This window comes from Cricetulus griseus, chromosome 5 (genome assembly GCF_003668045.3).
Source record: "Cricetulus griseus strain 17A/GY chromosome 5, alternate assembly CriGri-PICRH-1.0, whole genome shotgun sequence".
NCBI lineage: Eukaryota > Metazoa > Chordata > Mammalia > Rodentia > Cricetidae > Cricetulus > Cricetulus griseus.
The window spans coordinates 20,712,340-20,728,033 of NC_048598.1; the positions used below are offsets into that span (position 1 = coordinate 20,712,340).

The 15,694-nt window shown below is 44.0% G+C and overlaps 1 protein-coding gene across 1 annotated transcript; it reads right to left on the bottom strand.

Annotated features, from left to right (window-relative positions):
• Nucleotides 1-6,325: 6,325 nt before the first annotated feature.
• Nucleotides 6,326-12,812, bottom strand: Pex19 (peroxisomal biogenesis factor 19). The gene is given in 8 exon segments (NM_001246736.1): nt 6,326-7,421; nt 7,584-7,628; nt 7,855-8,031; nt 9,307-9,468; nt 9,669-9,754; nt 10,525-10,690; nt 11,114-11,223; nt 12,738-12,812. Coding segments are annotated over 8 exon segments (900 nt in total). The 5' UTR covers nt 12,808-12,812; the 3' UTR covers nt 6,326-7,337.
• Nucleotides 12,813-15,694: the final 2,882 nt, after the last annotated feature.

Consider the following 15,694-nt stretch of genomic DNA (forward strand, 5'->3'; position numbering starts at 1 on the left):
TGCAGTACAAGTGGTGAGAAGTGGCTGTGCTGAGGAGGCGCTTTTGAAGTGGCAAAGAGGTGAACCTGCTAATAGATTGAACACAGATGTGAGATCAGAGGGAAAAAGCAAGGATATGTTGGGTTAACTAAATAGCAATGCCTTTTACTGAGGTACATGTGGGGGGAACAGGAGCAGGTTTGGTGAGAGGAAACATTCAACTCTGTCAAATCAGAAAGCATGGAGTTTTATGCTACAGAAATAAACAATCTTACGTCTTATTGGCAAAGACTGTTTGCTGATTGTAGTGGTTCCTATTTTGGTTAATGTGTCTTGTGCCTAGTTATAATGACTTAAAATTCACAGTCCAAAAACACAATTCCTTTTGCATCAACCCAAAAAGATGGGCCACACTTGTATCTACCCAGCCTTATGACTTTGTTGGTGTAACAATAACCAGCTGATTAAATGGATCTGTTGCAGTTAGTCACCTTTCTTTTTGTGGAAGGGAAGATTTATTTTAGCTTATGATTTCAGAGGATTCAGCCCATGGTTGCCTGGCTCCATGTGCTTGGGCAGAACATTAAAGCAGGAGGCAGGGTAGAGGTTGTTCTTGGCAGACAGGAAGCAGTGAAATGGGCTAATGTAGGAAGATGCCAAGCAGATATATAGCCTCAAGGGCAGGTAGTGACCTACTTCCTCCAACTAGGCCCCACCCCCTCATCCCTTTTCCCACCCCCGAATAATGCCATCATATTATGAATACAGTATATGAAAATTCCATTGATTACATCAGAATCCTCAGGACCTAACTGTTTCTGGAAAACCAGGGTATTCACTAGCCCCTAAGGTATTTTTTTATTAACATTTTAAAAATGTATTTGACCATGTTTTCCCTTCCCCCCAGCTCTTCCTAGATCCTCCCCACCTGCCTACCCAATTTTATAACCCTCTCTCCACTAAAAAAAGAAGAAAAAACACAAGAAAGAAATAAAAAAGCAAGAAACAAAAAAACCCCACAAAAAAGAAAATCTAAATAGTCTAAAGACCAATAAAACAAACAAAAAAGCCAAAACAAAGTCTACAAAAAACACCACTGAGTTCATTTTGTGTTTGGCCAACTGCTGCTAGGCACGGGTCTGTCCTGAAGTGTGGCTGATAAGCACAGAGTCATCTAGTATTTTACAATTAGATACTGAATTTCTACTAAGGCTCAACAGGATATCAAGAGATGCTACTCAAATGGTAGATTTCTTTGCTGAAGACACAGCCTCATCCCCAAATCATGGATGTTTAGATTCTGTATAGACGCCTCCAGTACCGTATTTGTCAGGTCGCATGTCCCACCCCCACGACAGGGAACCTAATACAAAACTTTGAATCCCTAAGTACAGATGTGCTCTCTCCAAAACTGGGAAGGAAGGCTTACCATAACTGGCCTTTCTCTTTAGAGGAAAGAGGCGTGTTCCAACAGGCTTCAAATCACTATCTTCTAAAAGCTTCATCAATGTGGCAGGTCCTGAAACTTTTTCTGGATGTATATCCCATCCTGTCTCACCAAAGAATGTAAAAATAGCTGCACTGCTAGGCCATCATTTGACTAACATATCCTTAAGACCTAATTAGCATATTCTTACTGAAATAAATATGATTGATGGGGGATGTCCTTCTGTATATATGTTTCTCTTATTGGTGGTGAATAAAACACTGTTTGGTCAATGGAGGCAGGAAAATAGGCAGGGCTAGGAGATGAGGAGAATTCTGGGAAAGGTAGACAGAGAGGCATGGAAAGAAGATGCCATATAGACCACAAAGGAATAACAGGTCTGGGCATTCTCTAGGTAAGCCAAGACCACGTGGAAATACATAGATTAATAGAAACGGGTTAATAATTAAAACACAGCTAGCCAATAAGAAGCCCTAGCTATCAGCCAACAGTTTATAAATAAATATAAACCTTTATGTGTTTATTTGGGGCTGAAACGTCGGGATCTGGTGTTTCACATGATAATTCTGCAGAATACCCTAAGTCCCTTTGGATAGACTAGAGTGAGAATAGACATGTTGAAGGTTAAGACTGTGAACAGCCTGTCACCTAACCCTTAGGAATACAAACTACTTCAGATACTTTCCGATGGGTACCGAGAGAGCATACATTCACTAAACTGGGGTTTGTGAACTTTAGTTACTAAATATTTTAGGCTTTGCAAGCCATACTGTCTGTCACTACTCTACATGGCCAAAGTAGCACAAAAGCATTAAAAGACAGTATATAAATGACTAAGAATGTCAATAAACCTTTATAAAACCCAGACAATGAGCAGGGCGTTGGTGGCACACGCCTTTAATCCCAGCACTTGGGAGGCAGAGGTAGGCGGATCTCTGTGAGTTCCACACCAGCCTGGTCTACAAGAGCTAGTTCCAGCATCCACAGAGAAACCCTGTCTTGAAAAAACCAAAAAATCCAGGCAATGTGATGGCTCACTATCAGTGGATAGACATTGGCTAATAAAGGTGGAAGGAGAAAACTGACTCCACAAAGTTGTCCTCTGACCTCCACATGTTCATGGCTTCACCCCATCAAACCCCATCAAACACACACACGCACACACACACACACACACACACACACACACACACACACACACACACTCTCTCTCTCTCTCTCTCTCTCTCTCTCTTGACTGTAATCTGCTGTGTAATGGTCACATAACAGATGTTGTGCTAGACTTTTCAATAAAGAAAACATCTGACATAGCAGTGCTTTGGGGACTACTACTTGCTTTAGTTTGCAAATAGTCCACTGTAATCCACCAGCCAGTTTTTGCAAAAGCCAGAAATACTGAGAATCTGATGTACCCTTTAAGGGTGAACTAATCTTTGACATTTCCCTCACAATATAGTACTGTTTTTATCCTGACAGAGGTGTAGTTCTAGGAATTTCTACTTGGTCTTTCTGCCAAGTGCTGGGCGTCTTCATTGGCAGGTCAGACAGTGAGACACACATTTGGATATTGAGGAAATGGTCAGAAGATGGATCCACTGTAAGGCAGATTTGGTCTAGCATTCCACTTGTTACACATCCCATATTTCCCTAAATGGGGAATGTTTGAATAAGAGACACTGCTTCGGTGTTTTCAATCTATGGACATCAATGTCAACATAGACCTGTAATCGGAATGTGTGTTATACCTGTGTGTAAGTGGACCACATACATGCAATGCCCGCAGAAGCCAGAAAAGGCATCAGATGCCCTGGAATCGGCGTTACATACAGTTGTGAGCCACCATGTGGTTTGCTAGGACCCAATTCAGTTCTGCAAGAGCAGCAAGTACTCTTAACCACTGAGCTACTTCTCCATCAGAGTGATGGTTTATATTGATGTTAATTTATTGTATCTGGAATGGGCCAGGAGACACACTATGGGCAGGTCTGTGAGGGCATTTCTGTGAAGGACGAATTGAGAGGGGAAGGCCATCCCTGAAGTGGGAAGCACCTTCCAGCTGAAAGTATTGCTCACCTGCCTGACTGCCTTGATGTTTTTTGGTTTTTTTGAGACAGGGTTTCTTTGTGTAGCCCCTGCTGTCCTAGAATTAGCTCTGTGGATCAGGCTGGGGAACTCAGAGTTCTGCCTGGCCCTGTCTCTTGAGTGATGGGATTAAAGGCATGAGCCACCACCACCTGACTCCGCCTTTATGCTTTTTTGTTGTTTTTCGAGACAGGGTTTCTCTGTGTAGCTGTGGAGCCTGTCTTGGAACTCACTCTGTAGATCAGGCAAGCTCCTAGTTCTTAGCCTATCAGGTTACCAGCCAATGCTGTACTATTTATTCCATGTCATGTAAAACCATCTACTAAACTCCCTTCGTAATTTTTAATATATTCATTCTGTGGGTTCTGTTCCTCTAAAAAACCCCAATTAATATTGTATTCCAACTTCTTTGGATGTACTTCCCTGAGTGTGTGGTCATTAAATGGATCTTTCAGTTGATGTTTGTAACTCACATGCTGAGCTAAATTTACAACTCTTCTTTGACCTCTATTTTGAAGGTCTTATTTATATTTCTTAGCTGCCTGTCTGTCCTCCTCCTAAGACCACCCGTGTTTTATTAGCAATCTCCACCCAAGCTGATTCCCTTGTAGAAAAGCTGCTACTCTGCTTCTGTCAAGTGCTGCTTGGCTTTCCAGAGGTCAATGAGTTTTTAAGTTCTACAGCAAACACTGCATGTCCACTTCCTGAATCTTTTTTTTTTTTTTTTTTTTTTTGCACATTTTTGTATTATCTGCCATGTCTGCTTAATGTGGTCTGGAGGCAGGCTCAGTGGTTAAGAGCTATCTGCTCTTTCAAAGAACTAGGGTTCAACTCCAGCATCTACATCTGGTGGTTCACAACTACTCTGGTCCAGGGGATCAGACGCACAGCACACACATACACAGATTCATAATAAACCTTAAACTTTTTTCATGTCAGATGGCTACTTTTTTTTTTTCTTTTTAATGTGGGCCATTTTCTCCAAGCTCCCTAGTTCTAGCCTGTGGGGCCTTGACAGCATATTCTAGGGCCACAGGAAAAGGACATTATCATACATCTTGTATGAATTTGAAATTCATGTTTCATGAAGCCATCTATCCAGTCACAAATTTGTTACCCAAACACACAGAATTTTGGAAGGGCAGCTCTTATAAATTTTGAGAACAGCTTAAATACTTCACTAAACTTAAGCTATGCAATGGTTATTTTTGTTATCAAGAAAGAAGCTAGAAAAAGTGCTAGATATCCATATAGTGTTTTTTGGTTTTGTTTTGTTTTCCTGAAAACCAAGTCTCCACAGGTGACACATGGGAAAAGACTTCAAGAATGTAAGTATACATTTGCCTAGGACCTAAGGAGAGACTAAGGAAAGTCCAGAACACTGTTATTCCCATAAAGCTGTTGTTTTAATCACTGTATCAACTTGTGACATTAGGTACCAGAAATAGTGTCTAAAAACTTTGGTATTTAATATTACTGTGAAATACAATTACATGACCAGTGGGCTTAACCTGTTAGTGGAGTCTAGATAGTTCAGGTATTTTCAAATTTGCATGGCAAGTTGTCTACAGTCTCACCTCAATATCTGTTATGGGTAACAGATCCAAATATTGATGCAAGAGGGACTAGATGTTTAAAGCCAAAATCTCTGGTCCTTTACCACACATAATTTGAGGAGGACTGCCCTATGCACCAAGTTTTATTCTGTCACAGAATAATTCAAGTGGCATTTCATGTTCAAACAAGATAAAAATGAAATAAGTATCTTGGAAATAGTCATGGTGGTCCATGCCAGCACCACCAGAAGTGAGAATAAAGGACAGCATGGTATTGAGCACAATTAAAAGAGCAGGTCATTCTTGTTCCTATCTCCTCACCTAGCCTTGTCAAGCTTTTGTAGGAATGTCAATAAATTATTGGCAGTTCAGGCCCCAGTCATCATCACAAATCAGCTTGTACTTTTTTCCTTTCTCAGAGCATGGAGGAGTCTCAAATTCAGACCCCGAGTCTGAGTCTTCTGTTTGATGAGCTGTGGTAGCAGGACAGTCCCCACAGCCTGAGCTCAAGTACATTTCCTTCCATAGGATGTGATAGAATGTGTGGGACCTTTAAGAGTGATTTTAACAGTGTGTGTGTGTGTGTGTGTGTGTGTGTGTGTGTGTGTGTGTGTGTGTGTACGCATTCGTGCATGCATATGTGCTCAAAGTGACTCAAATGATAAATGTGGCTGGCGGTGGTAGTGTGCACCTTTAATACTGGCTGGCACTGGGGAGGCACAGGCAGGCAGATCTCTGTGAGTTCGAGGCCAGCCTGGTCTATAGAGCAGTTCCAAGACAGCCAATGCTGTTATACAGAGAAACCCTGTCTCAAAAAAACAAAACAAACAAACAAACAAACAAACAAAAAAGATAAATGTGAATTTGTTCTTGCAAACGTTATTTTCCAGGGGGTGATTATGATCAAAATACATTGTATACATGTATAAAATTCCCAAAGAATAAATTAATGTTATATATTTTAAGTTATTTTTCCAAGTGAACTAGACAGCTAGGTGGACTAAAATGAATATCCATAAAATATATGGCAATCATGGTCCTTAGACCTACTGAGAAGGTCAATTTAAACCTAGGTAATTTAGAAAACATGTTAACAAAATATCATTAACATCAATTATAATGTCAAGCTAAGCTGGAGGGCAGGGTCATGGTAGAAACTAGCATAACATTACACAGAACTATCTCCTAACACTTCCTACTCTGCAGCTTATAGAAGCTCAGGAAGATCAGAAACAGACCTGGATGAAAAATAACCCACACATGCGCTCAGAGTATTTATTAGATACTGTCCCCTGGGGCTTGCAGGAAAAAAGACTCAGGCTGCACCCCATTCCCAAGCATCTTCCTGAACCAAGGATTCTAGGGAATCTGATGTCTCAAGTAAGCCAGAATGTATCTGGGTAGCATGGCCACTCATTTACCAGCTCTGACACTACAATTACGTGTTGGCCAGGGAAGGGAAGGGTCTAGGGAAGGGAAGGGAAGAGAATGACACAGGAGTAGATGAAAGGGAACAAGATTGGCCTTCATCAGTCACAGTGGTTCAGAGGGGCTGGAGTAAAATAAGAATCTAAAACGAGAGGAGGTAAGAGGACAGTCAAGGGGCCAAGGAAGGTCAAGAGCTGGGTTCACCCAAACCAGAGCTGTTGAAAGAACCAAGGTAGGTAGCAACTTGAGTTCTCAGGAAGAAAGGGGAATTAAGTGGGCAGCACCTAGGGACAGGAAAAGCCCAGGGCTTCTCTTCCAACCTGACCACAGGTTAAGTGCAAAATTCCTTTCCCTTCAGAGAGCTCGAAATGAAGGCAAGGAGATGTGGTGACAAACCTACAGCCCCAGGGTAAGCTACATTTTCTCCTCATTCCCAGAAGCCCTGCCTAATAGAAACAAACACAAAGTCTTAGGACTCAGCTCCTGCTCCCCAGATCCAAGAGAGGGAGTAGAAACAAGGCACGAAGTCCCTGGGAATAAAGGGGAACATGAGTACAGCCATATAGACCATTATTTTTGGGAGTGGGAAGAAGTGATGTCTTCCTTTACGGGGCAATGAGCTGGCCTGTTTCTAACAGCAGAACACATGATGGAGTAAGGCTCACAGAAATGGCCTACAGAGCAGATTCAGCAGATCCGCAGCTGGCAGGGCACAGTCTTGAATGGGATGGAGAGTGTGGGGCAGCCAGCTCCCAGAGACGACATTCCTGCCTCAGTTCCCAATAGTTCTGCTGACTCCAGATGTTCCCCAGGTCTGGGACTCAGGGAGGAAAACGTGTTGTGTTTCACATGATCAGACACTGCTCGCCATTGGCACCTGGTGGGCCCGATAGATTGAGGGTATCCAGGTCAAAGTTGAGGCCAGGAGGCTGGAGAAGAGATAAAGGGACGGAGAAACCCACTCATATTTCAGGTCAGAGCTTCTGAAGGTCCATGCCTAGCAGCTACAATGGTCACCTTATATGGATTAACTACGGATTACTGGAGTCTGCAAACTGGGAACTGGGTTAAAATATAGAAAGCATGCTCACCATCTCCCCGGCCAGCTCTTTTGGAGGATGCCCCAAGTCCTGTAACTAGAAAATAAAAAGAACATGCAATCAAAAAAGAATAAAAATCACAGAAAACAACACAAAAAGCAACAAAAGGAATCTGATTAGTGATCTGGTTTCTCCTGACCATGGTATGTAGCCTTTCTGTGTTCCCTCCACCTAGGCTGTGTAGCACCCTTTCCAGACGTCTCCTCCAGTCAACACCCAAGTGGACAGGACCAGTAGGAAAGCACCGTAAGGAGGTCTTTACCTGCTGCATGAGATCTAGCACCGCCTCAAAACGAGCCCTGTGAGTAGCCTCGCTGTCTGTGGGCGTCTCTGCCTCAAACTGCTCACATATTTTGCCCATGACGCTGTGCTGCTCCTGGTACTTCTCAAACTGTTCTGGAGGGATAGACTCCTGGTGACTCTGCAGCCACTCTGGATACTAAGGGAAGAGAGGGAACGGGTGGGAAAGAATTCAGTGAACAAGGAGAGAAGGGGACTTAAAAAGTAAAGAGAAGAGAACAAAGAGGAAAGAAAGGCTAAACAGGCGAGTTCATCGTGAAAAGGACTAAGTACTGTTGACACCAACAAATCCTCTGGGCACACTGGTATTTACTGCAGATTAGTAAACTATGTCTGCGAAAAGCAAGAAAATAATCATTTTAGACTCTGATGATTGTACTAGTTTTATTCCTGTTGCTGCAACAAAACATCAAAAACAACTTAGGGAGGAACAGATTTATTTCATCTGATACTTCCAGGTAACAGTCCATCACAGAGGGCAGGAACTCAAGCAGAGACCACGGAGGAATACTGCCTACTCGCTGACTGTTTTGCTTGTTTTTTTTTTTTTTTTAGCTTTCTTGCTATAGCCTAAGCCCACCTGCCTAGAGATGGTACCACCCACAGTGGGCTATGCCCTTCCACATACACACAAACACACACACACTCCCCTAATTAAAAAATAGAAATAAAAATAAATCTTTTTAAAACAATATAAAAACTGCTCTTAGCTTGAGAGTTGGACTTAGGCTATACAAACACTGGTCTGCAGACTCCTGGTATTGCTACTCATTTCCTACTCAGTCACATGTTGCCCTGTGATGCTGAAGGGCTTCTATTTCTCTAGTGAAACTATAAGCTTTTTCAAGCAGGGACCATCATTTAAACTATTCTCAAATTGTTCATAACAACACCACAAAATCCTGTGAATCCTTACTGGAGAAATTAACAAAGTTAAGAAATACAAGAAGGGTCCAGGCCTTTAATTCCCAGCACTTTGGAGGCAGAGGCAGGTGGATCTCACTGAGTTTGAGCCCAGCCTGGTGTACATACAAGACAGCCAGGACAGAGAAACCCTGTCTTGAGGAGAAAAAAAGGAAGGAAGGAAAGAAAGAAAGAAAGAAAGAAAGAAAGAAAGAAAGAAAGACAAGAAGAAGGAATGGATCAGTCAAACTCAGAGTCTTGAACTAATTTAGAGAAAACTAAAGTGAAGAAATTACCCCTTCTAGCTCAGACACTCCCAGTGGGGAAAAATGATCAGATCACCTATGTACCTTTATTCCCTCAATAACTTCTTCTACTTCCGACAAAGAGGAGTTTAAAAGAATGCACTTGTACACTCAAATTGCCCTTTTACTATGCATTGTCTGAGCAGAGTGGCCCACGGTTGACATAATGAAGTGAGGAGAAAAGGCAGAAGTGGAAACTCACACACCTTTTCCGTGATCTCCTTCAGGGACGGGTACAGTACATCCTTAGACAGGAGGTTCTGCATGATGCTCTGCATGATGGGGAGGATGTTCCCATCCCCGTCCCCGTCATCCATGCCCAGCCCTTCCATGGCTTTGGTCAGTTCCTCTTCAGACATGCCTGAGTTCTAGACAAGACAAAAGAGAGGCCAACAGGTTACACTGCCTTCCTGGAATGCTTACCACTCTTTTAGGTTCAAAGAACTATCTAGATGTGCCTGTAACAAAAATCAAGGCAGGGTCAGATTTGAGGAGATACCCTAGAGCATCTACTTTGTGAGACTGCTCAGGAAGCATCTGGGAGTGGACCCCTATTCCTTCCCTTTACCTGAAGGTCAGTGGCATTTTTGGCTAGCCCACTTAATGTCTCCTTTAGGCAAGAAGTAAATTCTTGTTGAGAGTTTGCATCACTGCCTAGGAGAAATGAAAAGAACCAGGATTACCTAGGAGTTTAATTGTCAGCTTGTCTAGACTGACCTACTTACCAGCTTGGATATAAAGCATTTACTAGCAAACTACTAATACATCAAAATCTTACCTATTCTTTTTGGTCACCTTCATGGTCATGCCATAAATCTATATAGATTATGTGCTAATTGTTCTGCACAGTAACACTCACAACACTGTCTTTTCAAAGGGCTAGTTTGGGATAATCTTATTTATTTATTTATTTACTTTGGGGGGGGGAGGGGGGTTGAGACAGGGTTTCTCTGTGTAGCTTTGGTGCCTGACCTGGAACTAGCTCTTGTAGACCAGGCTGATCTCAAACTCAGAGATCCACCTGCCTCTGTCTCCTGAGTACTGGGATTAAAGGTGTGTGCCACCAATGCCCCGCTATTTACTTTTAAGACAAGGTCTTACTATGTAGGTCTAGCTGTCCTGGAACTCAATATGTAGATCATAGTGAGTTCCTCAAACTCACAGAGATCCATTTGCCTCTGCCTCCCATAGATTAAAGGAACATGCTACTACACCTGGTTGAAATAATCTTTTTTTTTTAATTATTTTCCAAAATATCTTAACCTTTTCTTACAGTAAGCAAGATCTGATTCCCACACTTGTTTTTCTTGCCTTGCTCCACTCCATGGCTGTAACATTATAATCAATGTTATCAATGTTACAATCCTGGTATTCTAGAGCAATAAAGAGGTCTGTCCAGTATATTTTGTTTGGGGTTTCCTCACCCACTCTCCCAGCTGCCTCTGAGAGCTTCTGGAACTGTTCCACCAGGTGGGGCTCTTCTTCAGCCAGCTCCTTCATTGCCTTCTCAAACTCTGCAGTGGCTTGGGAAGCCAACTCACTATCGAACAGTTCCTGGAAAAACTTCTCTTGGGAGGCGAAGAGGGCATCCTGCAGTGGAGAGGTGGACAAAATTCATCTCTTACAGCACCACCCTGAGTCTAGCCCTCTATGGGAGCTCAGGTAGTGGGCTTGGAAAATGAAACATCAGCCCCACAGACACCTCCACTGAACATTCTATCTGCCTCTTCTTCTCGGGAGGGCAGCAAGCAAAGAATCTGGACACTGAAGGAATAGTGTGAGGTAGCATACAAATCCAATCACTAAAAACTGCTCTTTTCTCAAAGTGCTTCTTTGCTACCCCTCAGTACAACCCCAGGTCCTTGTTTCACAGGAGCTGAGGCCTGGAAGAACACCCAGCAGTTCCAGGCAAAGGCATCCTCCCACCCACCCTTCTGGCCCATAGGGGCCTGCCCCACCCCTGCTCTGATTTGCATGCCCATCCCCCCTCCCTTAAGGGGGTGGGATTTATACTTTGGCAGTGTCTCCTGGCGATTTCTTCTGGGGTCCTGAAGCATCGGGGGCCGAGGTGGTAGGAGGGGGTGCTGGGGAGGGTTTGGCTTTATCGAAATCATCAAGAGCACCTTTGGAAACAAGAGACATGGTGGGTATGTTGGGGATAGATAAGGCTAGCAAGCTGCAATTCTGAGCAAACTGTCAGGAACATAATCATATAGAGTGCCAGCTTCCTTGAACTCCCCTCTTTTCCTGGTGTCTCCCCTGCCTGGTCCACTGACCAACAAACAGGTTTCCCACATTCCTTGGGAATCATCTAACTTATTATGAATAGCTGGCAAGAAAGAAAACCCTTTACATAAAGCCAGTGTTCATCTTAGAACTAGGGAGAAAGGATGAAATAAGCTGCGCAGAGAGAAATCTCTATATGCATGCTATAAAATTCCCTAAAACCACACACAGTTATCTAACATGAAGAGAGGGAGAGATACTTATTTCTTTGAACCCACTCTGAGGCATTAACGGCAATATCCTCTTGTAAGAAAGCACAGGGTATCCCACCCAACTCTCCATGGGCCCTACTACTCGTACAAACTCCACCCGTCCTACAGGAGGGTAGTAAGCTCTGAAGTTATGTTCAATTCAGCAGGCACCTACAGCTACTCCCCTTGGCCTTATAAGCAGTAACCCTGGGCCAATGGAGTCACTTGCCACGCCTCATTAAATCTGTTCATTCTCTCCCTGCCTAGGTCGTTGTGACTGAGCAACAGATAAAAGGTTCACCTCTGCCCTGAAAAGCCTGTGTTGTCACCACCACTCTGCTTGCCAGGACTAGTGAAAGGGCACCGGCCTCACTCTGGGCAGGAAACCAGGGTGGAGGGCAAGAGTAACAAACATCCACCATCACTTCAGGAAGATGAAATGTTTCCCCCTGGGATTGGCTCACTGTCAGTTTCTCCAAAAGGATGAAAAAGGATGTCAGGCATGCTGGCATGGAGAGGCAGGGGCCGGGAAAATCACAAGTTCAAGGCCATCTCTGAGTCTGAGGCCAGCCTAGACGACACGAGACAGTCTCTCAAACCAACAATAATTTTCGAAGTAGTCTCCTTGAACTACTTACACAAAAGAACCAAGGGCCTGGTAAAGAATGAGGAAAGACTGTGAGGTAAAAGGAGTTAGGAAAGACACTTTTGGGTTAAGAAAGAGACTACGACGGACATAAGGACCCTTGGAGTTACTCTGTTCTGTGAAGGTTGCTACTGACAGGGGAGGAGATTTCAATAATTCACTAAAGCCGGTCCTGGCGGTTGCAGCCTGTAATCTCAGCACTCCCATAGGCTGAGGCACGAAGACGGTCGCGAGTTCAAAGCCAGCCTCAAAAACAATCCGACACTCTAAAGCAAGACCAGTTTTGGCGGGGGTGGGGGTGTCCGCAGAGAGATTTGAGGTCTGGACTGATCAGTGACCAAGGCGAACACACAGCTCCCGCTGAGGCGGAGGGCCGGCCGGGGTCGAAGTCAGACCACCTCCCCCGCCAACCACTGGAGAGATTCCCCCGCTCCGCCCCAAATCTCAAGTTCCCTTAACCCCGCAGAGGGTCCTCGCCCCCGACCCCTCTGGCCTTCCCGCCACGGGCTCTTACTTTCCAGAAGCTCCTCCAGTTCCCGGTCCGCTTCGACCCCAGCATCGCAACCTTCCTCAGCGGCCGCCATCTTGCTGCCTCCGACTTGCCGTAGGAGGTGGAACCACTGGCGCCACCACACGTCCCGCCCCTAACCCCGCCCCTGTGACTTTGTGCAGCCAATGATATCGCTCTACTGTGCAGGACCGCCATTTTTAAAGGGACAGGAAACCGTGGCTTTCGTTGGTTGTTGTTGTTTTTATTTTTCTTCTGAGAAGCAACCTCGGTCCTCGCACGAACTAAGCCAGCACTCCACCCCCGGAGCTACAGCCACGGCGGTTGGACTTGAACTAGATCTGTTGCGCAGGCTGGTCTAGAAATCGGGCGCCTCCCGCCTCCATTTCCCAAATGCCCGACCCACCAGGCCCAGCTTGAGGTGGGGGCCGGGCTGAGGGGCTGAAGAGGCGAGAGGATCTGTTTGTTAACTTTCCCTTTCGTCCGGAGAGGTTTTGTTTTCAGGCAGGTTCTTCTTGTCCTACTGCCTCCTCCTCCAGAAGGAAGAGATTACACCACAAGATTTAGCTAAACCCGGAGCTAAAAAACTCCCGGTAACGTGCATTTTTTTTTTTAAGGCTAAAAACAGAATTGTCAAATTGAGGCAATTTCAAAGCCTGCATGGTAGGGGAGATTTTTTGTTTGTTTGTTTTCAAGACAGGGTTTCTCTGTGTAGCCCTGGCTGTCCTGGGACTCGCTCTGTAGACCAGGCTGGCCTCGAACTCACAGAGATTCACCTGCCTCTGCTGTGCTGGGATTAAAGGTGTGTGCCACCCCCCCACCCTTAGGAGAGACTTCTACCCATGCCCTGGACTCTGACCTCCACATGTGCTCCTTGACACAAAACAGATAGATAAACAAAATAATGATTGCCAAATCTATTTTTAGCACGTAGTGAGCATCTACAGTTGTATACAATCTTATGCTAGGCACAATGAAATATACAAATAAATCCGAGTTGGTCCTGCCTGTAAGGGCTGACTGGAGGTAGAATTGGAAACACAGTTAATAGAATTCAGACAGACTCAAACACAAACATAATTCTTTCTCTGCATTATTTCCTTCTCTGTTGTGTGTGCATTTGTTTTGTTTTACCGAGACAGGGTTTCTCCGTGTAGCCCTAGCTGTCCTGGAACTCACTCTGTAGAACCAGGCTGTCTTCAAACTCAGAAATCACCCTGCATGTGCCTTCAGAGTGCTGGAACTAAAGACGTGTGCTACCACGCCCGCTCTGCTTTCTATTCCTCCTTCTGATAGTCCTAACATCCTACCGCAATGTAACTCACCCCTCACTGCTCTTTCTGACTTCCTAATACATAGTGAATACTGACAAAACCGTATTTCATAGTACCCCCTCTCCTTTCTTGCTTGAAGAGGCTCATTTAGCTCAGGCTGACCTAGATCCTCATCCTGTTGCCTACACACCCCAAGTACCAGTATTACAGATACTCACTGCCATGCCCTATTCTGCTCATATATTTTTTTTAAGATTTTATTTATTATGTATACAACATTCTGCTTCTATGTACATCTGCACACCAGGAGAGGGCACCAGATCTCATAACGGATGGTTGTGAGCCACCATGTGGTTGCTGGGAATTGAACTCAGGACCTCTGGAAGAGCAGTCAGTGCTCTTAACCTCTGAGGCATCTCTCCAGCCCCTCTGCTCATATTTTTTTCATACTGTTTAAGGACTTAATGGCTCTCCACTGCTTATGATTAACTTCAGACTTTTGACTGATAGAATTATTTCATATATATCCATTCTTCTTTCCCAAGTTAGGTAAGTGACAAGAAGCAGAGATTATCAACTGGGTTCACAATACTTACTTTAGAATGTTTGTGTACAGTTTTGTGATTTAATTTGTAAACTTACAAAAAAAAAGACCCTTATTTTTAGACAGGGTCTCACTATGTAGCACTGGCTGGCCTAGAACTTAAAAGATCATCCTGCCAAGACTTAAAAAATATTTTTAATTATTTAAAATTGTGTGTGCGCACATACGCATTTGGGTGTGTGTTTGTGAGTGCACTTCCTGTTAGGAGCAAGAGGTGACAAATCCCTCTGGAGCTAAGAGTTATAGGTGGTTATGAGCCACCAGGTGTGGATGATGGGAACTGAACTCTAGTCCTCTGCTAAGCCATTTCTGTAACCCCCAAGATGTCGTTCTTGAGACGGTCTCACTCTTTAGCCAAGGCTAGCCTTGAATGTGAGACAATTGTTCCGCCTCAGCCTTCCAAGAATTTTAATTATAGGTGTAAGCCACCATGCCTGATTCTTGCCTGTACTTGCAGGAAGGATGTTTAAAACTTGAGAAAATATTTTTATAGTATACAGGTTTTTGAGAAAGCAGCCTTAGTTTGAGGATTATATTTAAGACAGCAACTCTTAGATCTGACAACATAAAAGTCCTGTGATCTTTGAAGCAGGTATTCCTTTTGTAGTTCAGCCTCAGGGATACTTTCCCCACCCATACAATGTGTGTTCAAGTTTATTTATTGCAACAACGCTGATAATTGCAAAAGACTGCATAACCCAGATACTATAGACACTTTCATAACTTAAAATATGCAGTGAAAAAACTAGTATGTATACTAGTTTTAAAGCAAAATGTTCAAGACCTGTCTCAGAAATAACACAAAGAACCTGGTACACACTTTGCACATCTTTTCCCCAGTGGATATAGATAGCTCAGTAGTAGAATGCTTGCCTGTCATGTGCAAAACCCTGGGTTCAATTCCAGTCACTAAACAAAATTTCTGCATCTATCTAGTTTTTGAGAACGGTGTGTGCTACCCTATGTAGTGCTAGGAACTAAGTCCAGGACCCTGTACATACTAAGCCAGCACTCTACAATGGAGCTACATCTCCAGCTGTGTGCTTGTGTGGATCTACACGTGGGGTTGTGCATGGGAGCGCAGG